Source organism: Heptranchias perlo, chromosome 5 (assembly GCF_035084215.1).
Source record: "Heptranchias perlo isolate sHepPer1 chromosome 5, sHepPer1.hap1, whole genome shotgun sequence".
In the NCBI taxonomy this organism is placed as follows: Eukaryota; Metazoa; Chordata; class Chondrichthyes; order Hexanchiformes; family Hexanchidae; genus Heptranchias; species Heptranchias perlo.
Genome location: NC_090329.1, coordinates 15,025,460 through 15,052,301, shown reverse-complemented (window position 1 = coordinate 15,052,301; position 26,842 = coordinate 15,025,460). Strand labels below are relative to the sequence as shown.

The following is a 26,842-nucleotide window of genomic DNA, read 5'->3' as shown; positions in this document are numbered from 1 at the left end:
TCTCTGTAGTACCTCTGCTTTCCTGGTTTGTTTCCCAGTTACCACAGGGTGCTTGAACCTTGCTGCCCATCTTAATCTGTGTAAAAGGTAAAGTCTATATTTAATCCCTGGTCTGTGCCGAGTGAGCTGATCTCCACTGAGGAATCAGGGTAGGGTTACCACAGTTAGCTTCAACACCCCTGGAACAAGGAGAAGGAAAACAGCCAGGTAGCCCACTCCCTGATTGCCTTCCAGCAATGTGCATACATCCATCTAGACCATGGATGTTAAGTTGAGATCAAGACCAGCCTCACCCTCCCCCCCCCCCTCCAACCCCACCACCCCACCATGGGTAAATAGCTGGCTGACACTTTGGGGTAGAATTTCCGTGCAGGATCCCTGATCCCCTGCCATAATTTAGCAGTAAAGCCAGAGAAATGGCACAAGTGGCGATTGGGAGTGCCCCCATGGAAATTCTACCCTCTTGGTGTCTAGGCTAACAACTGAAGAATGGCCATTTGGGGGAGGGATCAGAGGATACCTGTTGTCTGTGAGGCCTATACCATAACATGAATCAGAATCTTCAGAAAATATGGTGGGGTGAGGGGAGGGGGGGAATTGACAAAATGGAAGCCAGGCATATGAGGTTATCGGACAGTCCATTATTGCTGTCTGAAGTGACAAATTGCCTCCACAAATTGAATTTCTGTCTTAAAACTACACAAAAGAGGAGGGAGGCCATACTTATCGACAACTGTCTTTTAATGAGAATATGTCAGGAGAAGGTTGCATTAGCCGTGTTAAATCAAAATTCATGATATTAATTCTATTATTAGGGCAATGTAGGTTTACAAATGAAGGGCAACCTCAGCGGTGCACTTCAAAGTAATGTGTAAGTGTCATGGCAAGAATCCAAATTGCAAAACTGTGGCCTTTTGCAAAAACTTAACGACATCAGGAGTGAGCTCAAAGCATAGCAAAGGTCATGAGGTACTTAAGTATGCAATTTCCATAACCAGAGCTGACTGTTATATGGATGATAGAGAATACTAATGTGGATGATTATCCAACTCAATGCTTATCCATTTTTAGTACTTACATCATTGAGACCTCTCACATTTTCAGGCAATTTTTGAGCTGTTGAGCGAGCAAGCATCTTTCCATTTTGCTGTTACCCAACAAAATAACAACTGTTCAGCTAATAATAGGAGTGTTTTACATTTTATTGTTTGGCCATGGTTGCGTAGTTACGTAGAATTTACAGCACAAAAACAGGCCATTCGGCCCAACTGGTCTGTGCTGGTGTTTATGCTCCACACAAGCCTCCTCCCACCATACTTCATTTAACACACATCATTCTATTCCTTTCTGCCTCATGTGTTTATCCAGCTTCCCCTTAAATGTATCTTTGCTAGTCACCTCAGCTACTCCATGTGGTAGCAAGTTCCACATTCTAACCAGTCTCTGGGTAAAGAAGTTTCTCCTGAATTCTTTATTGGATTTATTAGTGACTATCTTATATTTATAGCCCCTAGTTTTGGACTCCCCCACAAGTGTAAACATCTCTATGTCTACCCTATGAAACCCTTTCATAACCTTAAAGACCTCTATTAGATCACCCCTGAGCCTTCTCTTTTCTAGGGAAACAATTCCCAGCCTGTTCAGTCTTACCAGATACTTATAACCTCTCAGTTCTGGTAACTTCCTTGTAAATCTTTTTTGTACCTTCTCCATTGCCTCTATGTCCTTTTTATAACATGGAGACCAGAACTTTGCACAGTATTCCAAGTACTGTGGTCTAACCAAGGCTCTATATAAATTTAACATAACTTCTCTGCTTTTCAATTCTATTCCTCTAGAAATGAACACCAGTACTTTGTTTGGATTTTTTATGGCCTTGTTAACCTGCGTTGCTACTTTTAGTGATTTTATCTGTACCCCCAGATCCCTTTGCTCCTCTACCCCATTTAGACTCTTATTTTCCAAGGAGTATGTGGCCGCCTTATTCCTTCTACCAAAATGTATCACCTCACACTTATCTATATTGAAATTCTTTACCATTTACACGCGCATTCTGCAAGTTTATTAACGTCTTCTTGTATTTTGTCGCAGTCTTGTAATGTGCAAACTATATATTTCAGACTTATGAACTACTGAAACATTTGTTCTTTCTGGGGAAGTGGGATGAATCGTAAAAGGTAAAGGGTGTCAGTGCTAGGGTGTTGAACACTTCTTATCACTTTTATCATTGAGCATCAAGCGCTCCCAAGCCTAGTGTGACACTGTTAGGTACAGAGTAAAGCTCCCTCTACTCTGTCCCAACAATGTGCCTCAGCTCCACTATCAGAAGAACACCCCCTAGAGTGTGACACATTTTCACTCCCCACAACAGGTCTGGCCTTACCAAGTGAGATTGCCAATTTTGTGCCAGCTTTGGTGCTGAATTGTGGGCAGTTTTATGGCAGGAACAAGTCACCTTGCAGACCTCAGAGAATGGTGAATGACTAAAAAAAGTTACCATGGAGGAAAGGTATAAATAATAAAAGAGAAATTGTATTTTGGGTCATTGCCTTTACAGAGCTAAATTCAAAACATTGAAATAAATTTGTCTTTGAAGTTAAGTAAAAATATGGGGTCTTCCACCTCTGCGCTTGCTACCAGGGGTTTTTCCGTCCAGTCACTTGAACGAGCAGAAGCAGAAAACTCCACACGTACAATTTCATATTCAACGTGTGCTGTTAGTCCTTTTTAACCTCGTACAAAACTGTGTCTGCCACTCTTACACTCTCTTCAAGTCGCATCAGTGACGCTAACCAGCAGCTTTAGAGAGGAGCAGGAGGTTCAGTTTAACATATCCCTCGACAAAGTACTTAACGTCAATTTAAAAAGGCTTCCACCCATTAGTCTCATCTCTCTCCCCCTTTATTTTTCTTTCATAGTATTTTATTTCACTGTTGAATGGTTGGTTCTCTTATTGGAGGGTTGGTTGGATGCAATCGTTTGGTATTGATGACAGTATTATTTCTTTTATTTTGGATTTGCCCTACCAAAGATCATCTTGAACAGCATCATCGATCATCCCAGAGCAAGAGCTTATATAGAACTGGCCATACTAAAATGATGCCTATGTATCCAAACACAGGTGATCTTGAGTTCTGTACGGTTTGTGGATTTATTGTTCTTTTTGGTCCTTGTATCCTTTCTGTAAAGCTTTGGTACAATTTTTGGTATAACCATGAATTTAGTCAAATAAATCATGCTGCTTTGAGATGGGGGGTGTCTATTTATCTGTTAAAATAATCAAGAAACAAAACTAAAAATGCAAGTTTAAAAAAAACACAATAAACATCATCAGTAAAAACAGAACTATATTCAGATAACAGTACATAAATATGATGTGGCAGGAAATATTATGGAAAAGATAGCTGCTAAATTCCTTTGAAGGGGCAAGTCATACTGGAAACTTCTAGCGCTTATGGTTAGATTGTGTGATCTTTCAGTCACCCAATAGGAGACTACATCAACTGGTGTCACTGTGAAGGCCTAGGAAATGTTATAGTTGAGATAGATTTCAACTGTGTGCAGGCATTATTATTGTAATGCAGAAAGCAAAAAGAGAACATTTTTTATCAATCAAATCCATACTTTTTTGGGAACAAATGGAAGCAGTTTGGATTCCTTAAAGCTACTTTGCTTTTTAGTGGAGTTAGCATTTCTACCAGCAAGTCGGATCATGGAAAGCTGCAGCTCAAAACTGATATTTGACTCGTTTCTTCGTGCCAAATCATAGTATCGTAGTAGGTACAGTACAGGAGGAGGCCAATCGGCCCATCGCGCCTGTGCCGGCTCTTTGAAAGAGCTATCCAATTAGTCCCATTCCCCTCCTCTTTCCCCATTGCCCTGTAAATTTTTTTCCCTTCAAGTATTTACTCAATTCCATTTTGAAAGTTACTATTGAATCTGCTTCCACCACCCTTTCAGGCAGTGCATTTCTGATCATTACAACTTGCTGCGTAAAAAAATGTTTCTTCATGTCGCCTCTGACTCTTTTGCCGATCACCTTAAATCTGTGTTCCCTGATTAGCAACCCTTCTGCCGCTGGAAACAGTTTCTCCTTATTTGCTCGATCAAAACCCTTTGTGATTTTGAACACCTCTATCAAATCTCCCCTTAACCGTCTCTGTTCTAAGGAGAACAACCCCAGCTTCTCCAATCTCTCCACATAACTGAATCCTTCATCCCTGGTACCATTCTAGTAAATCTCTTCGACACCCTCTCTAAGGCCTTCATATTCTTCCTATATTGTGGTGCCCAGAATTGAACACAATACTCCAGCTGAGGCCTAACCAGTGTTTTTTTTATAAAGGTTTAGCATAACTTCCTTGCTTTTGTATTCCATGCCTCTATTAATAAAGCCCAGGATCCCATATGCTTTTTTAACAGCCTTCTCAACTTCCCGCGAGTGGCAAGCACCACTTAAAGGCAGCCTGCCGCCTTCAAGGATTTGTATATGTGCACCCCCAGGTCCCTCTGTTCCTGCACCCCCTTTAAAATTGTACCATTTAGTTTATATTGCCTCTCATTATTCTTCCTACCAAAATGTATCACTTCGCACTTCTCTGCGTTAAATTTCATCTGCCATGTGTCTGCCCATTTCACCAGTCTGTCTAAGTCCTCCTGAAGTCTGTTACTATCCTCCACATTGTTTACTACATTTCCGAGCTTAGTGTCTTAATTAAAGTAATATAAGCATTAGGAGAGCGCGCAAGGCTTTCGGTCCCCATGTTATTCCTAGAAGGAAATGTGCTTTTTACTTGTATTTAAATGTTGCGCTGCTTACTGTAACTGTCTGGTCCATTCAGTTGGATTTGCACAGCCTGGCAAAATAATCTGGTAAAATGAAAACATGCAGTTAATTTAAGTCTTTCCTACACAGTGATGGTCAAGGAGGGACGTTAGACTGCATTTTTGAAAGTTTTCAGAAACAATTTTGTTGCAAAAAATACAGTAGACTCCATAACCACTATTACATTGGAAACAATCAATCAACCCTTTTTGTCTTGTAAAGTTTTTTTTTGCAGCACTGTAATATCCCCATTTAAGGTGGTGAAAAATCTACAGAAAATACATATATCTTGCTCATTGTTCAGCCTCTGCATATAAGTCAGTAGACAATCAAGGCAACCCGAGGTGAAGGGCATAATGCAGGACAGCAAGGCTGGAAAGGTTAAAAGAGAAGGCAAGGTAAATCAGAATGTAATGATTGGGCTTGGGTTTTAAAAGCCTGAAGATTGTAGGAAAAATTGAGAGAAGTAAGGAATTCCACGTTTCTGAACTGCTTGGGAAATTGAGCTAGAATACGAGACAATGCAGTGAATTTTGGCCTGAACACAGTCAGGATATAGGAAGGAGGAAGAGTGTATTGATGACATATTTGCAGCTTAGAAGGGAGAAAAGTTCAGAGGAACATTTAACACAATAATGTCTATCAAATAAAGATTGACATTAAAAGTTAGGACATGGTTTCGGGTGGGGTAGGGAGTATATATATTGTGGTGCACAAGGTATCACACATTGTGTGGGACAGGCTGGATGGACCAGAGGGTCTTTTCCTGTCCGTCATTGTCCGAATGACACAGGAAGAGGAGAGGAATCGCCTATTTTTTCTTGTTCAGCGTTGGAAGAAAGATGTTGAACAGCCTCACAGGTTGAGCAAAAGAGTGGGTAGGATTGGAAGATGAGTAGTGGAAGTTATTGATGTGAAGAAGGGAACAGAGTGAGAGAAAAGCAAATCTCTGGGAAACACCTGAAATAATGAAGAGTCAGAAGATCAGCCTCCACCTGCAACATTCAAAACTTGAATACTGCTCTTATACCTGTGAGTTATAAATGGATTTAGGCTTCATGCAAATTTAGGAGCTGATGATGGAAAAATAAGTTTTTGGCATGAAAGAGAAACCCCTTGGAGGCAGCTTTAGCAACGGAGATGAGGGAGTTCCATTTGAGGGTCAGAGGGGAGAGACCAAGAATGCTTGGATTCGAAGAAGGACGACAGGTTGAGCCATCATCGGTGCTAGCTGTTGGTCAGACTTGCATGAGACGTGAAAAAATGGCTTTGAAGAATTAAAAGAAACAAGATTTTCATTGCTCTGTTGGAGGGCATTGAGATGGTTAAGAGTAGTGATTCAACCATTTGTGTGCATTGAGGAAATGCTATCTGAAGGAAGTTAATGATTGTACAGTGAATTCATGAGCAAATGAGTGGATAGGATTGGAAGATGAGTAGTGGAAGTTATTGATGTGAAGAAGGGAACAGAGTGAGAGAAAAGCAAATCTCTGGGGAACACCTGAAATAATGAAGAGTCAGATGATGAGCCTTCACCTGCAACACAACTAAACTAATTTAAGAAGAAACTAGGTAGGCCTGATGGTCTTAAGTATGTTATTTCTGAAGCAAAAGTCATACATAGCTCAGGGGGTTCTCCTGAGAGAATGGTTGCACAATCCAACAGGTTCTGAGCTTACTAATATATTATAAGGACCCAAAAAGGCACATATACTCCTGATAATTCAAAGTCGTTTTAGTGCTAAAAATTTGAACTATCCAATCATTTAAATTAAGCAACATAAATAACACGGGAAAGTGGGAATTTGGTGCTAAAAAAGTAGAATTATTAGATAATTTGAACTGAGCAACTTTCAGTTAAGAGTAGACTGCTTATGTGCATGTCATACAGATGGGCTCACACTAACATTCCAGGTCGCCTTGACGACTTCATCTGTAAACCTATCATGTACTTTTTGTTGTGATCCATACAAATCAGAAAGGCCCCATGTGACCTTAGCTGGGTTGATCATTGGTGCCACAGTTGAGCTCTGTAGGGTAGAAAAGGGAAAAATCATTCTATCAACTCAGCCTGATGTCGCCTCCAATCAAAAGAATTGAGGTATATTGCAGAACAAGAAATATATACATATATAGGTGTCACTTGGTGGCCTGTTCATTTGTATGTAGAGGCTGAATGGAAGACTATTGTAATATTTTGGACACAAGTAAAACTCAACATCATAAATACTCGAATTAGCGAATGTGTTGGTAAACTTACGTGAAAACAAGCTGATGCAACATGTTAAAGAACAGACCTCCCAGGTATTAAAAAAGGTTATACTGCACTTAGTCATTTTGACAATGTATTACAACTACCCCCAAGGTTTCTAATCTAACACTCCGACAACTCGGACATGTTCTCCTCAAGCTGGGTCATCAGTCCCAGAGGTCCAACTGAGAAATGACTGCACATGTGCAGATTTAAGATGATTAGCAGAAGAACCAAAGGCGACATGAGGAAAAACTTTTTTACGCAGCGAGTTGTTATGATCTGGAATGCGCCGCCTGAAAGGGTGGTGGAAGCAGATTCAGTCATGGCTTTCAAAAAGGAATTGGATAAATCCTTGAAGGGAAATAATTTGCAGGGCTACGGGGAAAGAGCAGGGGAATGGGACTAACTGGATTGCTCTTACAAAGAGCTGGCATGGGTTCGATGGGCCGAATGGCTTCCTGTGTTGTAACCATTCTATGATTCAATGTCAGATACATGGAAAAAGCAAGGCTGTCCAGTTGGCTGTGTGGACACAGAGATACGAAGCAAACATCTTAACTGCCCCTGTAACAGGCCATTATCACACAACGTGTATTGAAATAAAATGATTCTCCTTTTGAATCAGAATTAGATTATAGTATCTGTGACAATAAAATAAGTACAGCATAAAAATTGAGATGAAAGTCATTTAATACCAATTTAAAAGTGATGAGGAGGTTTATTTAAATGAACTGCTCTAGTTGCTTTTCCAATAATACTTAACTTCATATTCCTAAGCAGAGTCGTAGCACTGAATGATCTTGTCAGAGAAAATTGAAAAGGGTAGTGATTCAGTTTGCAACTCCTTACATCCAGCGCAGCTCAAGGTATTCAGAATGTGTAAATACCTACGAGCCTTCCCAGGTTTTGCTGAAAGTGCCGTATCTTTTGCTTTTTTGAATTTATATTGTGTTTGCATGGAATTTCTTATGTTTTCATTCTTAACTTTTAGATTATACTTCTTCAAATGCTAGGACCTAATTTCATTTGAGGACTATTTTATTCCCCAACAGCTGCTCTTAAATAAGAATTTATGAAACCTTTATTTTGCTGAGTTCATTTCACCCTTCAATAGTAAATTCCAAAGCCTTTGCTTTATCCAGTTTATAAACAATGAGATATTGGGGGTTATATTGGATAACTTCCGAAACTGTGCGCGGGGGTCACGGTGCGCGATTAACCCGTTCCCGATTGTTGAGATGCAGGCAGCACGTGACATTCGTGCTGCCTGGTCATTTCCCTGTTAGCTGCAAGCAGCCAGGTCTACCTGCGCTGTTGGGTGGCTACTCACCAGCAGGGGGCCTCAATATCGCGAGTAGCAAGCACCACTTAAAGGCAGTGTAAACGTAAAACACAGATGCAGGTCCCGTCCCTATGTTTACCAACTACTGAGTTATGTTAAAACATTGAATAAAGGTTGCGCACTACTAAATCCCACATCCTCCAATCTGCACGCCAGACCTCACCAATCTGCCGATCTGAGTTTGTACCAGGCCTGCGAGAGAGCGTGCACTAAGGTTCTTTGATGATGCACTAGAGGTCTTGTTGCAAGAGGTGGACAGAAGGAGGGGCATCCTATATCAGCAAGGGGGCAAGTGGCCCTCCAGACATATGCTCAAGAGGCAGTGGGAGGCAGTAGGGGACGAAGTCAATGCCAGGCGCATAGCACCACGAACATTGATGCAGTGCAGGAAGAAGTTCAGTGCACTGACACGAGTGGTGAAGGTGAGTGAGATCAACTGTCAAGTGGCATCTCCCCACCTACTGCACCACTAGCCGCATCCAGTGCTCCATGCACTACACCATCACCCACCTACCAACAAACTTTTTCAAACGGTACTCAACTCTTCCAATCAGTTGCTTCCTCTCACACTCACACGTTACCACTGCTGCAAGCCGCAAACCCACAACTCACAGGTCACACACACTGGCAGTTATTCAACCATGACAGGCACATCACCCAAACATCTTGCAGGACACTCACCGACCCTCTTTCTTGCAGGAGAAGGTGGCACATAACAGGAGGCAGCAAGTGGCAGTGGCTCCACGGAACATGAACCTTCTGCCCTCACTCAGGATAACAGCATTCCTGTCCACCCCTGCCACTCTGCCCGTGACCTTTCTGTTGCCTGTCAGCTAGCCAGCCCACTTCATGTAGAGTATTGAAACTTTATTATAGGAACATCATAGAAAGGTTACAGCACGGAAGGAGGCCATTCGGCCTATATCGAGTCTGCGTCGGAACATAGGAAGATAGGAACAGGAGTAGGCCATTCAGCCCCTCGAGCCCGTTCCGCCATTCAATGAGATCATGACTGATCTGTGACCTAACTTGATATACCCGCTTTAGCCCCATATCCCTGAATACCTTTGGTTAACAAAATCTATCAATTGCAGATTTAAAATTAACAATTGAGCTAGCATCAATTGTCGTTTGCAGAAGGGCGTTCCAAACTTCTACCACCCTTTGCGTGTAGAAGCATTTCCTAACTTCACCCCTGCAAGTTCTCACTCTAATTTTTAGGACATGTCCCCTAATCCTGGTATTCAAGTATAGGAGAAAACGGGTACAAATACATCAGCAGCCAGAAGCAATAATCCAGCAACTAACCTGTAACTTCTGCATGGTCCCTTTAAATAGCACTGGGTCCTCCATGCTGTTTACGACCTGTTCAGCTGTGCAAGGTTAAGACAGTGCGTTGGCTGGAGCACGGAGTTCCAAAATCGCATCTGTCCCTTTAAATCAGCATTGCACACTGATCTACTGCATATTCTCCCTATTTTACATGCTGCCGGCGGTCGTTATCTGCATGTGCGCAAACGCTTTTACCAAGATGGCGTCCAGCGCACATCACGCTAGAAGTGTTGCACTTGCATTCCAAAGGCCTTTTTGGGTCCTTAGGAGGCCGCATAGCAGCTACAAAATGGGCGCTGCACGGCCCAATTTATAGCCCATTATGTTATACCTAGATTTTCATATCCGGACTATTATAAGAACATAAGAACATAAGAAATTGGAGCAGGAGTAGGCCAATCGGCCCCTCGAGCCTGCTCCGCCATTCAATAAGATCATGGCTGATCTGATCCCAACCACAAATCTAAAGAACACAAGAAGTCGGAGCAGGACCCGGCCACATAGCCCCTGGGCCCTCTCCGCCACCCACAGGGCATTGACCGATCCGAACTCAGCTTCATGTCCAATTTCCTGCCCGCTCCCCATAACCCCTAATTCCCTTTACTTCTAGGAAACTGTCTATTTCTGTTTTAAATTTATCTAATGATGTAGCTTCCACAGCTTCCTGGGGCAGCAAATTCCACAGACCTACCACCCTCTGAGTGAAGAAGTTTCTCCTCATCTCAGTTTTGAAAGAGCAGCCCCTTATTCTAAGATTATGCCCCCTAGTTCTAGTTTCACCCATCTTTGGGAACATCCTTACTGCATCCACCCGATCAAGACCCTTCACAATCTTATATGTTTCAATAAGATCGCCTCTCATTCTTCTGAACTCCAATGAGTAGAGTCCCAATCTACTCAACCTCTCCTCATATGTCCGCCCCCTCATCCCCGGGATTAACCGAGTGAACCTTCTTTGTACTGCCTCGAGAGCAAGTATGTCTTTTCTTAAGTATGGAGACCAAAACTGTATGCAGTATTCCAGGTGCGGTCTCACCAATACCTTATATAACTGCAGCAATACCTCCTTGTTTTTATATTCTATCCCCCTAGCAATAAAAGCCAACATTCCGTTGGCTTTCTTGATCACCTGCTGCACCTGCATACCAACTTTTTGATTTTCTTGCACTAGGACCCCCAGATCCCTTTGTACTGCAGTACTTTCCAGTCTCTCGCCATTAAGAAAATAACTTGCTCTCTGATTTTTCCTGCCAAAGTGCATAACCTCACATTTTCCAATATTATATTGCATCTGCCAAATCTCCGCCCACTCACCCAGCCTGTCTATATCCCCTTGCAGGTTTTTTATGTCCTCCTCACTCTCTACTTTCCCTCCCATCTTTGTATCATCTGCAAATTTTGATATGTTGCACTCGGTCCCCTCCTCCAAATCGTTAATATAGATTGTAAAGAGTTGGGGACCCAGCACCGACCCCTGTGGAACACCACTGGTTACTGGTTGCCAGTCCGAAAATGAACCATTTATCCCAACTCTCTGCTTCCTGTTTGATAACCAATCCTCCACCCATGCCAGAATATTACCCCCAATCCCGTGATTTTTTATCTTAAGTAATAATCTTTTATGTGGCACCTTGTCGAATGCCTTCTGGAAGTCTAAATACACTACGTCCACTGGTTCCCCTTTATCCACCCTATACGTTATATCCTCGAAGAACTCAAGCAAATTTGTCAGACATGACTTCCCCTTCATAAAGCCATGCTGACTTTGTCCTATTAAATTATGCTTATCTAAATGTTCCGTTAACACGTTGAATCACAAAGGCTCTTTTCACTTTATTTGGAGGCTATCAAATTCCTCTATTTTTTTCCCTTCCCCTTCTCCTTGTGCTGGTCTGACTGGGCCAAGAGCCAGGTTGAGTCACCTGTACCCAGAATTGCAAATTTCCCCCTGGTTTCCTTCACAACCACCCATGAGGAGGCAACACACACAGCAAACTGCCTGAGATCAGGCGCTCCAGGGTGTTGGATGTTGATGCTCTAACTTGCTTTATGGCCATCGCTCAACTCTGAAGAGTTAAAGCTTATGTTTGCGATCATTTCAATTTTGCACAAAATTGTACTGCGTTTTTGCAACAAGAAAGTTTCAGTTCTTCATTCTGCACCTTCCACACAACATAGGAGCATTACCCTCCACATGTTCTAGGGAAAGCACGTGAAGATGTCATTGTGATGTTGCAGATAAGAGGCGCTGCATGTGGTCTCCTACTTCCACATCAGGATCTGCGCTCTTGGTTTCTTTCCTAGCTTACACCACTTTGCTCCTCTCATCACCAAAGTCTCCAGCTTTCACAGTCTTCTTCGGGAGTAGGTTAGATCAGGCAGATGGACATTAGACTTTCAAAGATTCTGTTGATTACTCTGGCCAGTTTGGGCCCTTGCGTTTCTTTTTCAAGTTCCCCAGGCGTCTAAAATATCAACTTCAGTCAGTGCCAAGTGTTGAAGTTCCAGAAAATATACTTGGCATCCACAAAAAAAAAGAAAATCCAAGCTCTTTAGATGGTATGGTGATACTACGGCTCATTCTGTGGTCCCTAGAGAACCATATCGGGGGGAAGTGAACTGGGAAAAATCAAACACCAACATTAACGGACAAGAGATCCAAGTTACAAATTAAAATTTTATACTCAACACACAGCTACATCAAAAACGAACTAAGTACCTCCCCATAGTTGATCATCGTGGAATACATATTGGCACTGATCATTGCCAAGGAAGCACTGATACCACACTGTGTTGAGGACTTAACTTCAATGAACACTGGGGACTTACTGGCAATGAAGACCCTTTATAACCCTTGGTGCCAAGAGTTCATTGGCACCAATCAGCACCAAGAGCACGCCAGCTTTAGAAGTATTTTGGCTTTCAGCTGAAACCAAATTCTGTGTACATCAAGGGCAGGTGACAATTGATCCCTCAAACCCAATATTATGGAACTCCCTTCAGACAGGGACCTATCATCCTGATACTACGTGGGACTGTAGCACTCACACAATCACAGGGCTGCTTGGCACTGGGTACCCTTTGCACTATCTTGCCTCAGGGATGGTCAAATTAAAGCGTAAATATCCCCTTGGAGAGGCATTAGGAAGCCTCGCGAACCGTAACATAAGAAAGTGCCCAGATACTAGCCTAACTTTGTACCAGCAGCCCCTCCACCCCAAGTGCGGAGATGGGTAATCTACCTCCACTTGCATGGTATTAGTCTCAGTCCATATCATGTTTATTGGGGCTTCTCGCTCTGAAATATCTACTGACTCCCTCTAAGGAGGAGGATTTAAGTAAACAGAAAATAGCCTTGCATCCTGGCCCAGACAATCAGAGCCATACAGCACAGGAGGAGGCCATTACTCCCATGGTGCTTGCATCAGCTCTTCTAAAGAACTATCCAATTAGTCCCATTCACCTGCTCTTTCCCCATAGCCCTGCAAATTTTTCCTCTTCAAGTATTTATCCAATTCCCTTTTGAAAGTTACTATTGAATCTGCTTCCACCACCTTTTCAGGCAGTGCATTCCAGATCATAATAACTCGCTGCGTAAAAAAAAATTCTCCTCGTCTACCCTCTAGTTCCAATTATCTGAAATCTGTGTCCTCTGGTTACCTGCCCTTCTGCCAGTGGAAACACTTCCTCTGTATTTACTCTCTATCAAAACAATATGCCAAGGAATCTGGAGCACACTGCATGACTGACTTGACTCCCTGAATAATACCATCGTTGATTTAGTAGAGTCAATAAAAGCCACAACCCTGGCTATACGGTGCAGACTAGAACCTCATGATCAGTGAGGACCTATGGGTCTGGTTTAGAATGTGCCCATCTCTCTACAGGTGTTAGGAGCACAAATTCCCCCCCCCCCCCCCCCCCGAGGAGGAAGGGACAAAGGAGGGAGATAGTGACAGATTGCCTGAGGGTTCATTGTTAGACCTAAGCTCCAAATACACAGCATTATTTAATTTGAGTATTACTCAAAGCTACACAAGCCCCCGATCCCAACGTCGACCTCTTCCTCCAGATCTCACAGAGACAACGACTGGCTCTAAAATAGACCAAACATACATGGCCCACAGGTACTCAGCAGAACCCTTATATGGTATGCTAGTCATTGACTCCAGAGTTTCAGGTTCTCTCTCCCAGTGTGAGAAACCCACCATGCAGTAAATGAACTCTGAGCCTACTTACCTGGTGCGTAAGTGGATGGATGCGCTCCTTGGCGCATCTAAGAGAAACCAGCAGAACGTGCAGCTATCAGAGGGCTGGCTGTGACAAATAGGATCCCTCTCAACCAAGCAGAGCTGACAATTTATGACAAATCCCAACTCGGCTACAGATTTTTTTCAAGGCATTGTTCCCAGTTCCCAGCTGTTATATCCCATACCCACTTTCAAACTATGTCCAGAGGTTTTCATAGAATCATACAGCACAGAAGGAGACCGTTCGGCTTATTGTGCCTGTGCCTGCTCTCTGAAAGAGCTATTCAATCAGTCCCACTCCCCCTGCTCTTTCCCCATAGCCCTGCAATTTTTTTCCTTTTTAAGTATGTATCCAATTCCCTTTCGAAAGTTATTATTAAATCTGCTTCCACCGCCCTTTCAGACATCAGTGACTCACTTCCAATTATTCCCCTCCAATTATCTTAAGTATCTTTCACCAAAGATCCTTCTGTTTGATCCAGATCACATCGAGCATGACATCAGTGACTCACTGGATATTACCCTCCCATCGAAAGCCTGGTTGGAGGCAACCTAAAGGTACCCCAAGCTATGTTGGGAAGCATCACTTGAGACACATGGGTCCCAGGGTCTATCAGAGAGGGTTATCCACATCAATTCAAGTGCACACTTTTCAGATTCTGTAGAGTTTTTTTTTATTCATACATGGAATGTGGGCATCGCTGACAAGGCCACCATTTATTGCCCATCCCTAACTGCCCTTGTGAAGGTGGTGGTGAGCCGCCTTCTTGAACCGCTGCAGTCCGTGTGGTGAAGGATCTCCCACAGTGCTGTTAGATAGGGAGTTCCAGGATTTTGACCCAGCGACAATGAAGGAACGGCGATAGATTTCCAAGTCAAATTGGAGGGGAATGTGCAGGTGGTGGTGTTCCCATGCGCCTGCTGCTCTTGTCCTTCGAGGTGGTAGAGATTGCAGGTTTGGGACGTGCTGTCGAAGAAGCCTTGGTGAGTTGCTGCTTTGCATCCTGTTGTTGGTACACACTGCAGCCGGTGGTGGAGGGAGTGAATGTTTAGGGTGGTGGATCAGGTGCCAATCAAGCGGGCTGCTTTGTCCTGGATGATTTCGAGCTTCTTGAGTGTTGTTGGAGCTGCACTCATCCAGGCAAGTGGAGAGTATTCCATCACACTCCTGACAAGTGCCTTGTAGATGGTGGAAAAGCTTTGGGGAGTCAGGAAGTGAGTCACTTGCCGCAGAATACCCAGCCTCTGACCTGCTCTTGTAGCCACAGTATATATGTGGCTGGTCCAGTTTAGTTTCTATCAATGGTGACCCCCAGGATGTTGATGGTGGGGGATTCAGCGATAGTAATTCCGTTGAATGTCAAGGGGAGATGGTTAGACTCTTTCTTTTTGGAGATGGTCATTGCCTGGCACTTGTCTGGCGCGAATGTTACTTGCCAATTGTCAGCCCAGGCCTGGATGTTGTCCAGGTCTTTCATGCGGGCACGGACTGCTTCATTATCTGAGGGGTTGTGAATGGGACTGAACACTGTGCAATCGTCAGAAAACATCCCCACTTCTGACCTTATGATGGAGGGAAGGTCATTGATGAAGCAGCTGAAGATGGTTAGGCCTAGGACACTGCCCTGAGGAACTCCTGCAGTGATGTCTTGGGGCTGAGATGATTGGCCTCCAACAACTACTACCATCTTCCTTTATGCTAGGTATGACTCCAGCCACTGGAGAGTTTTCCCCCCTGATTCCCATTGACTTCAATTTTACTGGGGCTCCTTGGTGCCACACTCGGTCAAATGCTGCCTTGATGTCAAGGGCAGTCACTCTCACCTCACCTCTGGAATTCAGCTCTTTTGTCCATGTTTGGACCAAGGCTGTAATGAGGTCTGGAGCTGAGTGGTCCTGGTGGAACCCAAACTGAGCATCGGTGAGCAGGTTATTGGTGAGTAAGTGCCACTTGATAGCACTGTCGACGACACCTTCCATCACTTTGCTGATGATTGAGAGTAGACTGATGGGGCGGTAATTGGCCGGATTGGATTTGTCCTGCTTTTTGTGAACAGGACATTCCTGGGCAATTTTCCACATTGTCGGGTGGATGCCAGTGTTGTAGCTGTACTGGAACAGTTTGGCTAGAGGCGCGGCTAGTTCTTGAGCACAAGTCTTCAGTACTACAGCCAGGATGTTGTCGGGGCCCATAGTCTTTGCTGTATCCGGAGCACAGAGCCATTTCTTGATATCACGTGGAGTGAATCGAATTGGCTGAAGACTGGCTTCTGTGATGGTGGGGATCTCGGGAGGAGGCCGAGATGGATCATCCACTCGGCACTTCTGGCTGAAGGTGGTTGCAAACGTTTCAGCCTTCTCTTTTGCACTCACGTGCTGGGCTCTGCCAGCTTTGAGGATGGGGATGTTCACGAAGCCTCCTCCTCCCGTTAGTTGTTCGATTGTCCACCACCATTCATGACTGGATGTGGCAGGACTGCAGAGCTTTATCTGATCCGTTGGTTGTGGAATCGCTTAGCTCTGTCCAAAGCATGTTGCATCCGCTGTTTAGCATGCATGTAGTTCTGTGTTGTGTCTTCACCAGGTTGGCACCTCATTTTTAAGTATGCCCGGTGCTGCTCCAGTCATGCTCTTCTACACTCCTCATTGAACCAGGGTTGATCCCCTGGCTTGTTGGTAATGATAGAGTGAGGAATATGCCGGGCTATGAAGTTACAGATTGTGGCGGAATACAATTCTGCTGCTGCTGATGGCCCATAACACCTCATGGATGCCCAGTTTTGAGCTGCTAGATCTGTTCTGATTCTATCCCATTTAGTGCCACACAACATGATGGATGGTGTTCTCAGTGTGAAGACGGGACTTCATCGCCACAAGGACTGTGTGGTAGTCACTCCGACCAAAAATGTCATGGACAGATGCATCTGCGACAGATAGATTGGTGAGGATGAGGTCAAGTAGGTTTTTCCCTCATGTTGGTTCGCTCACCACCTGCAGGACAGTGTTGTGATGGCAGCATTGTCAGTTGATGTTTGTTACCTTTGTTACCTCCAGACTTGACTATTCCAATGCTCTCCTGCCCGGCGTCCCACCTTGCACCACTGTAAACTTGAGCTGATCCAAAACTCTGCTGTCCGAACTCGCATCAAGTCCCGTTCACCCATCACCTCTGTGCTCACTGACCTACATTGGCTCCCGATCCGGCAAAACCTCGATTTTAAAATTCTCATCCTTGTTCTCAAATCCTTTCGTGGCCTCGCCCCTCCCTATTTCTGTAACCTCCTCCAGCCCTACAACCTTCTGAGATTTCTGTGCTCCTCCAATTCTGACCTCTTGCGCATCCCCCCATTTTGTTCACTCCACCATTGGTGGCCGTGCCTTCAGCTGCCTAGGCCCTAAGCTGTGGAATTCCCTCCTAAACCTCTCTATCTCTCTCTCCTCCTTTAAGATGCTCCTTAAAACCTACCTCTTTGACCAAGCTTTTGGTCACCTGTCCTAATATCGCCTTATGTGGCTCGGTATCAATTTTTGACTGCTAACGCTTCTGTGAAGTGCCTCAGGATGTTTTAATACAGGCGCGATATAAATGCAAGTTGTTGTCATCATAGACAAACCACTGGCATAAGGAGTGATAAAAAGAGTTCAGCCTGATTAGGAGAGAACAGGATTCTACTGCAGGTCTTTTGTAGTTCCTAAAGGGACAGAGAAACTAGGCCTTCGAGTCCTAAGCCTAATTCCTAAAACATGGGAGATTTAAGATGGTCCCACTTCCAAGACTATCCTGGCAGTACGCCCAGGAAAATGGTTAGCTGCAATAGACCTAAAAGTTGCTTGTTTTCATATCAACATATGGGAACACTACCAAACGGTTCTCAGGGTCAGTTTCCGCAGGCAAAACTAAGAGTACAACGTACTGACCTGCAACCTCCCCTCACCACGCAGGGTGTTTACATGTCCACCTCAGTTGAAGCTACTTGACCGGTGGTTCACCTGCAGACTGTTTTGTTTCCTAACCAGTAAGGATTCTGGATCACCTATGATAAAGGATAATGTCCTGTAATAACCTTCCCCACTGTCGATAGTGCATCTTTGAGAGGAAGGAGTGCCGACATGCAAGGAAACTGGGCTGGTACATCAGTCGATTGGAACTAAAGGCAGTAAGGCTGGCTCTGGAATACTTCCAGAACAAACACTTTGGACGAACCACCATGTGTGCTCAGATAACACTGTGTTGCTCAGTTTGATTAATCAACAAATATGGGGCAGAAACAGCCTCATCACCTCACCCTTTATCAAAAGGTGATACTACAAATGTCTGGGTCACAACATAACTCCCTCAGCTCAGCATCTAACCAAGGTGGACAAAACAGTGAACAAAGCTCTCAGATGTCTCACAGTTCACTTTCGCGAGTGAAAGTTCCAGTCGGAGGTGGTTAAGGACATTTTCAGGATCTGAAGTTAGACATGTTTGTCTCTCCAGACAACCATTAGCTTCTGTGTTTCTACTCAAGGACAGAGGCTGGGTCAGCCTGGGGGCTGGACGGCCTCCCATTTTTCTGGGCACAAGGGGAACAATTTTTGATGTGACCCCTTTCATCACATTCGGAGCAGCTCACTGATCAATGGGGGTGAGGACAGGAAATCTGGCGGCTCTTCCATTGAGCTGAGCCATTTGAGTTATGTCGGGGGGTGGGGGGAGGCGATCCCAGGGGAGGGTTTGCCATTGGGCGTGTCGATTTTGCTGCAGCCTGCTGGCCCCACAAAAATCACTTAAAAAACCTACCTGCCCCATTTCTGTCCCTTTAAGGATGGCTAGTGAGGCCACTCCACTGGACAGAGCACGAGCGTATCGCATTTCGCATATTGGTACTTGAAAATTGTATCAGGGTTCCTTTAATATCAAATGTTATAATGAGGCTATCATTCATTCATGGGGGTTACTGACTCGAGCACAAAATCTCGGCTGACACTCCAGTGCAGTACTGAGGGAGTGCTGCACTGTCGGAGGTGCCGCCTTTCAGATGAGGCATTAAACTGAGGCGCCATCTGCCCTCTCGGGTGGACGTAAAAGACCCCTTGCCACTATTTCGAAGAAGAGCATGGTTGTTCTCCCTGGTATCCTGGGCAGTATTTATCCCTCAACCAACATCATTAAAACAGATAATCTTTTTTCTTCTGTTCTATGCAAGCTGTTTGGAAATTTTACTCTCACTGGCTCCCAAATGAATTATTACTTTAGCTGTTCCCATGTTAATATACCCACTGTTGGAACTTCTATGAATGTATGAGTGAAGTCTCTTACACAGCAAACACTACCTTTGTTAACTTTTGTTCCGGCTCAGAGTTAGTGAACTGCAAAGCCTTACTCGAGATGATCTGTGCTTAATTTTGCATTCTGACAGAGCGCTCCTCAGGAATCCCAGTGTCAATTCGGTCAAGAAATGGTTGCCCGTTGTTTTATCTGGCCCCACACAGAATTGGATTGTCTTTTCTATGATGTCGATGCTAGTGAGTCGCAAGATGCTATGCTTCCACGTCGAGCAATTTAGGCAGCCTCCACTGTCATTTATTTCCCATGGCGCAAGGACCCAAGGCAAATGAGTGACCAAACAATCTTCATATGATTGCTGATGATGCCTTTGGCAGTTTGGTCCTGACAGCTCGTGTTATGGGTCATGTGCAGATGCCTCCCCTTCCTAACTTCGTACTACCTATGTACGCTCCTCGAATGTGTGAAGGGTGTGGAATGAAGAAGAAAGATAGATTACCTACCAGGTAGATTCTTCATTCTTCACATAAAATGCATCTTTCACATACTGCGATCCCATTCATCCCCACAGGCTCTTCAGAGACGTGGGGCTCAATTTTGAAATGGTGGCGGGTTGGCAGCGGGGGAGAGAGGGGAAGATGGAAAATCAGGGGGGGAGAGGGGAAGATCGGGGGGGGGGGGAGAGGGGAAGATCGGGGGGGGGGGGAGAGGGGAAGATCGGGGGGGGGGGGGGAGAGGGGAAGATCGGGGGGATCAGGGGGACATGGGGGGGGAAGATAATGGGGAAGAGGGGACATCGGAGGGAAGAGGGGGACATCAGGGGGGTGAAGAGGGGAAGATCGGCGAGGGAGACACCGGACATTGGAGCAAGGTGGAAACGTAGGTTGATTTTGTGTTTTAACTTTGTGCAATGGTTTCACCAGGCATGAATCAGAAGCTGCGGGAAAGCCGCCCAGGTAGGTTAAAAATTGTTCTAACTACCTACTATGTCACAAGTAAAGTGCCTTAAGTACCTCAATGAGGAACATTTGGTTCTTTAACTATCATCTCACCTGCTTTAATTGCCGGCGGGACCTCCGGATTCGGGACCCCTGTGCGCGCACAGGTGCGTCTGGGAAACTCGGAAGTTGGCGGGTTGGAGCCGGCTTCCGAACCTGCTCTGCATTTCTGCAATTTTCGCAGCCCCCCCCCCCGACCCCCAACAAACCCGCAATTTCAGTTTAAAGTTGAGCCCATGCTATTGAGGGTTAGTGATAATAGTTAGCTGGTTTAAGTTTAGCTGTTCATGAAAACAAGCTGGCAGAATAGCCAGGTCTTTATATGATGTGATAGTAGGAGAACATGTGCAGCGCTGCCTAGTTGCAAGTCACGATAATATTTGTATGTGCATGCTTAGCATGTGATTTCTCCAGAACCTAGCAAGCTAGACTATACTATACTGCAAGAAGGATGCGCATTGTTTAAAGAATGAAGACTGTACCTGGTAGGTAATCAATCTTAAAGTAGCATTAAAAAAAATAAGTCTTTACTAAATAAAATAAATTGTAATAAACCTACAGGTTAAATATTCAACAGATGCTCAGAGCTTAAGGGGTGAAATTCTGGTCAATAATTTCAGTAAAAACTCCTATTTGTGTTGCTGCTAACTTTTTGTCTAAAATTATCAGCAGGAGGAGTTTCACCCCTTAGAATCTAATACAATGTTCCATTCTGCAATACAGGTCTGAAATTTGCTGTTGCTTTAATTTTTCAAAGTGAGTATTGACACCACTGTGTCAGCCAACGAGTTGCACTGTGTCAGCCAGTGAGTTGGAGGCAGGTTGGGATTTATGGCAAACAGTCTATTTTACAGCAAACAAAGTCTATTTACATAGCCAACAGTGTCTATTTAAAAAGATGTAAGGAATCTTACAACATCAGTTTATAGTCCAACTGTTTTATTTGAAAGGAGAAAGGAGAAAGCCTCCGAAAGCTTGTGATTTTCAAATAAAACAGTTGGACTGTAACCTGGTGTTGTAAGATTCCTTACATTTGTCAACCCCAGTCCATCACCGGCATCTCCACATCATATTTAAAAAGAGTCTCAATGAACTACAGCAAACAGAACTCATGACCGAAAATACAGCAAAGTCTCCCGATAAAAGCAGGATTATTTCTCCAGCAAGATGCAGTGAGCGGAGGATAGTTGCATAATACAAATTCTGTGCATAACATCAATCCCAGTCACTTACAGCTGTGCGGTGATTGACAGAGGAATTAACCAATCATCTCCATTCTGGCCAGGACTTGCGGTGTCACTATATGCAGCCTTAATTTTTTTGCAAAGACCAGTTTCAAGGTATGACATATGAATTGCTTACCTCATCTTGTCACACTCTCATGACATTTCCATAACAGTAATTGGCTGCCACTACCAGGAGTAGATAGGCTGAGGTTGCTGATTGATGCCATACATGTTGCAGCTCTTATAATGCAAATTATCTTTTACTTATCCCTTCGTACATCAAAGCTTCTGCTCCCTCAAGCTTCTCCGTATTCTTCAGGCGCTCATGTTTAACAAATTAATTGCAGAGTTCAACGTACATTTCAGCACAATTTAAAGGTACAGGCCACCCTGTGAAAAGTACTGCCAAGAGACAGGTAGCTGTGATATATAAAATGTTATGATCATTTGCAAGGTGTTTTTAATAAAGTTAAAATCAAAATGAGCTTAAATTGCACACGTATTCATCCCAAAGTATTAAAGCTAATACCTGTGTACTTCAACACTTGTCGCTGGCCTATCAGAGCCATCGGCCTATTTTAGGAAGAAACATATGGTTAGAGAGGGATTGCAATTGAATACATTAATTAGAGTAAATTCACAATGACAATAGGATAATTAGCTTAAAATTTAATAATTAATCAGTTACTGTTTGAAAACCTTCTAATTATACAAGTGATCAAGCCACAAATTGCATTTATTAACTTTGGCAACAGATTCAATGTGCAGATAATGCTAATTTTTTACACTGCACACATATGTGCTGAGGAGCATTTAGTATTAGTTTTACTAATATTTACTTTTTTATGCGTTATTTCTCCATTGGAATTATATTTAATCATACCTACATAGACCTCCTACTACTGAAGTGCAGGTCTGCACTGATTCTCAGACCACATTGTCTTTCCACATGTCATGTGGTGCACCTTATGTCACTCTCCATTGCCTTGTTTCTCTCTGTTATGACTTGGTCTTTTCCAACACCAAAACCTGCAACTGTGTACATGCCGTGAGTGTGATAGCGTGCCAGGGGACTTATAGTTGCCCCTTAGTTAATCTATTACACATCATGTGGATTATGAGCCACAATCCTTTGTTTACTCCAGAAGGTATTAAGTACCACACTGTCAGAGTGTTACATTCAGGCTAAAACTAATTTCCAAATTTATTAACAAATGAGACAATTGCACAGAAGCAGAAAGACAGAGTAAAAGATTGGTGGTTCAATCCTGGACTTACACAATATGTAAAGCGTTTCAAAACATGAAAAGAGTCTGAGATCGTTGTCATTCTTTTTCAGTTGCTTTTGAGTGAGTCTCTGATGGAATGTAATGTGGACAGAGCACCTCTTGATCACGTCACATGGTATAGGAAATGAGAAAAAGAAAACTCCTCCTCATTTATATGTCTTTGATACTAAAGCGGGCTCATTGGATGATCAAACAATTGTTTTTAATGGTCTCCCAATTGAGATGTTAGCCATTTTAACTAGACAAGATATGAGCAGTATAATCCTGGTCATCTGAGTCTCTATTTGCTTTTCATGCCTGACAGCAATTGAAATCAGTTCTCACTTATCTGTCAATGTTTTTAAACAAATTTCCCTTGATGATTTAGCCATTTAGGATGTAATGCATTTGTCTGTAAACTCATACACTGTGAGACAGACGACCCTGAAAGTTTAGGAATAAAATGGCCATTGTCCTTCAAAGGACCAGTTAGCACCCAGAAACAATCCTTTACATCCTGGCTAATCTACAGATCAATGGGCCTGCCCTGCAGACAGCTAGGCTTTCATCTCCATTTTGAAGTTTAACAAGGAAAGACAGCTTTCATCTTAAGTCTAGCTATTTCTGAAACACATTTATCCTGTATAATCAAATATGTGCATATATATTCTATATGGTGATATAAAAATATAACACAGAGATCGCCCAAATGTTCATACCATTTTCATTTCACCTCTCTTGTCCAACCAGAATTGCCAACTCTGGTTGGACGTATTGCTGGAAATTTCATCACATGACCTCCCGCCTCCAACTGCCCTGCCCAGTCAAACAACCTCTTTGCCCCCCTCCATTTCCAATATTTCTATAACTAATAAATGAAAGTGTTCAAAGAAAATGTAAAATGTGCATTTTTTTTTTAATGCCCCTATGATTTTTCTCCTGGAACTCGCAGCAGTGTCCAGGAGATCAGTCTTCAATTACTGGAGACTCCAGGGCAATCTTGGAGGGTTGCCAGCCCTATTTCCAACATTCTGGTGTCCTGGGTCTGGAATATCAGCTTTAATGTTTCTCCACTACTTTTCCTTTGCCCTTCATTAAACCAGAACCTGAACTGCATTGGAACACACCACCCCTCATCAGGCCTCTATGAATCCATACTATCTGCACTGTTGAATTTCAACCAAAATTGAATATAAAATAATATAAAAAGTGATTTATTGAGAAATAAACCTCGTCTTTTAGGTTCATGGGCTATATGGGTACCCCGGAATAGTTTCTTATTTGTCAACCGTTTTGTTATTTGTTTTCTGTAATAACTTTATGTTAAACTATGAATATATTGAGAGGTTTAACTTAAATAAATACTCTACATTCTTAATTCATCTCAAACATTAACATTTAAAGCATTATTTCAAGAACTCCATTATAATTGTATCATGCAACCACCAGGAATGGTAGAAGGTGAACTAGATGGACCTGGATCTTTTATCATCTAACAATTGCTATGTTGCTATGTCATAACTGCATAATTACCAGATTAAAATTAAGTGTTAATGATATTAATGTCTTTTGGGAGAAGGCATCATCTTCATTGTTGGAGTGACTATTAAAATATCAAATGATTTGGTGAAGTAGAATGAACTGCAACTTGACAGAATGTTTAATTTTTTTTTAAAAGGACAAGATACAATAAACAAGAATTTAGCAGTTGGTGAATTTTTAATTCTAATTGATGATTCTTTGATCCACAGTCCTTCACAAGGATATGGGGAGCTGTCGAGCTGCTACCATAACCGGGACGTTGTCAAGAATCTCTTTGAATGATGACGAGGAGGAGAAAGGAATCAACCCCGAAAGCATGAATTTTTCAACCCTCCCTGGAAACGTCATTTCCAAAGTTTTGATACAACAGCCACCGACTATGCATGTGCCAATCGGAATGAATGAGTTGACTGAGCAATGTATAAAGAAAGACAACAACAGTGAGTTGCGACGGACAGTTTATTTATGCACTGATGACAATCTAAGAGCAGGGGACGCTGAGCTGGTCCAAGCCCAAGAGAGGATGATGGAGAGTGACTACATTGTAATGCCAAGAGGCTCCGCAAATGTCCAACCTATCATTAAAGATGAAAGCAAATTAAATATCAGCATGGAAGGCATGCCACACGATAGGTTAATGCATTTTAAGGTTAATCCAGAATTTAATACAAATGCACCTGTGATGGATCGCATCAGTTTCAATTTAGATCAACATCTCACCACACAAGAACACAAACAGAACATACCATTTGAGCCTCGATCGGCTGTAAAGAACTTCATTGTTTCAGAACTTGATGAAAATAATACTGCACTATCAAGGAGTGAAACAGGCTCAACAGTATCCATGAGTTCTTTAGAGGTTAGTAGGTTTGCATCAAAACAATGCAGAAAAATGCACTTTAGCTACATACATGAGATGTACTTCTGTTGAAGCGGATTGTTCCACTTATTTATCTGGAGAACGAGGGATTTTTTTTTGTTGTTGTTATTTATCATGTCTATCATTAATTTTCAACGCAATACTAGTTGCATCTTCTCTACAGCCCTCAGGAGAAAAGAACATTCTCCACCAAGTACATAGGAACAGGAGTAGGCCCTTTAGCCCATCAAGCCTGTTCTGCCATTCACTGAGCTGATCTGTAACCTAACTCCATATACCTGCCTCAGCCCCATAGCAAACCTATAAATAACTTTTGCCAGTATTAGCACTCAAACCTTCAGATTCATTTATTTTTACGGCTTTCCTTTATCCACTAGTGTAATGCAGGCATTTACCTCTTATTTTCGATGCGTTAACATTGTCCCTAAAATAGCAGGCAAAGAATGTCATACGAATCCATATCACCCACTAATGTCGCCAACAGAAATTGCTAGGCTATAATAAAATGGGCAAGGATTAAAGGGTTTGTTTGATAAAGTGGCTGCTTAGTGGATAGTTACGTTATGCAGTCATTCAAGTAGACTATCAGAGGTGTTACATTTCTGTACATGGTTGAATTTATAAAAATAATAAATTGAGGATGTAGAATATCCGTGGGCCTTCCAGCAGCTGCCCCACCATAACTCCAGCGCAGTGGAAGGGTCAAACATTAGAGTCCCAACTCTAATGCCTTACATTGGAGTTTTCTGAGGGCCTAATAAGGGCTGGTGCCTCTGCTTAGCCCAAACAAGGCCAGCAGCATAGGAAGGGGTGGGTTCAGGGATGGGGACTCCAAGCCCAGGGGAGTTCCCAGTTTCCTGGCCTACCAAGCAATGGGCAATCTTTGCGCCCATTACACATTCCAGATCATGCATACTGCCCGCCCCTGAATGGCAGAAGTAGGGACCACCAAGAGGTCCAGGTCTGGACGGTGGCCTGGAACCTCTTGCTCCCTCCCATATCCATATGTTTTATGTCAGCCTCCTTACAAAGGGGGGGGAGCTGAGGAGCACTGACAACACCTTTCCAAGAGGGATCCTACAGCCTGGCACATTTCCACTGCAATCCTGGAAAGGTGTGAACTCCAAGATACACCCTACTGGCACAGACACCTCCCCCCGCCCCCCCCCCACCAACCTACCAACTTCGGTGGGGTCAGCCCCAGAGGTCCCCGGCGGGTGCTTGCTGGCACTTAATTTGCACCAGACCTTTGGCCCGTACGTGTCTACACAATATTCAAACAGACTCATTACCAATCAGTGGATAAAAAGGATAAAGTTGAGAAGGCGAACAGAATATGTTACAATTTGTACAGGACATTTTAATGTTTAATTTGTACAAAGCATTTTAACATTCTGTGCTACAGTTTGTGCAAGATATTTTAATACTGTTTTACTGTTTGTGCAAGGTAATTTAATGCTCCCATTTTTAAAAGATTGTGAAAGGTATTTTAATACATTCATGCTTACAGCTTGTGCAAGGTATTTTAATACTCCGTTACAGCTTGTGCAATGTGATTTAGTACTCCATTACAGCTTGTGCAAGGTATTTTAATACTCCGTTACAGCTTGTGCAAGGTAATTTAGTACTCCATTACAGCTTGTGCAAGGTAATTTA

The 26,842-nt window shown here is 43.3% G+C and overlaps 1 protein-coding gene and 1 long non-coding RNA gene across 5 annotated transcripts in view; one reads left to right on the top strand and one right to left on the bottom strand.

The window, feature by feature from the left end:
* The window catches only part of LOC137321595 (adhesion G protein-coupled receptor B3-like), a 261,507-nt gene that overhangs the window by 208,821 nt on the left and 25,844 nt on the right, over positions 1–26,842 (top strand). For 2 of the 4 annotated variants that reach the window (XM_067984039.1, XM_067984037.1), the window contains 2 exons: positions 3,032–3,121; positions 24,516–25,165. In XM_067984039.1, the coding sequence (XP_067840140.1) occupies positions 3,032–3,121; positions 24,516–25,165 (740 nt within the window). The remainder of the gene's footprint in view (positions 1–3,031; positions 3,122–24,515; positions 25,166–26,842) is intronic. The other 2 variants (XM_067984040.1, XM_067984038.1) reach the window with 1 other exon arrangement.
* Positions 24,573–26,842, bottom strand: part of LOC137321596 (uncharacterized) — a 59,612-nt gene continuing 57,342 nt past the window's right edge. Inside the window, exon 5 of the long non-coding RNA XR_010962865.1 lies at positions 24,573–24,881. This is a non-coding gene — a long non-coding RNA (uncharacterized lncRNA). The remainder of the gene's footprint in view (positions 24,882–26,842) is intronic.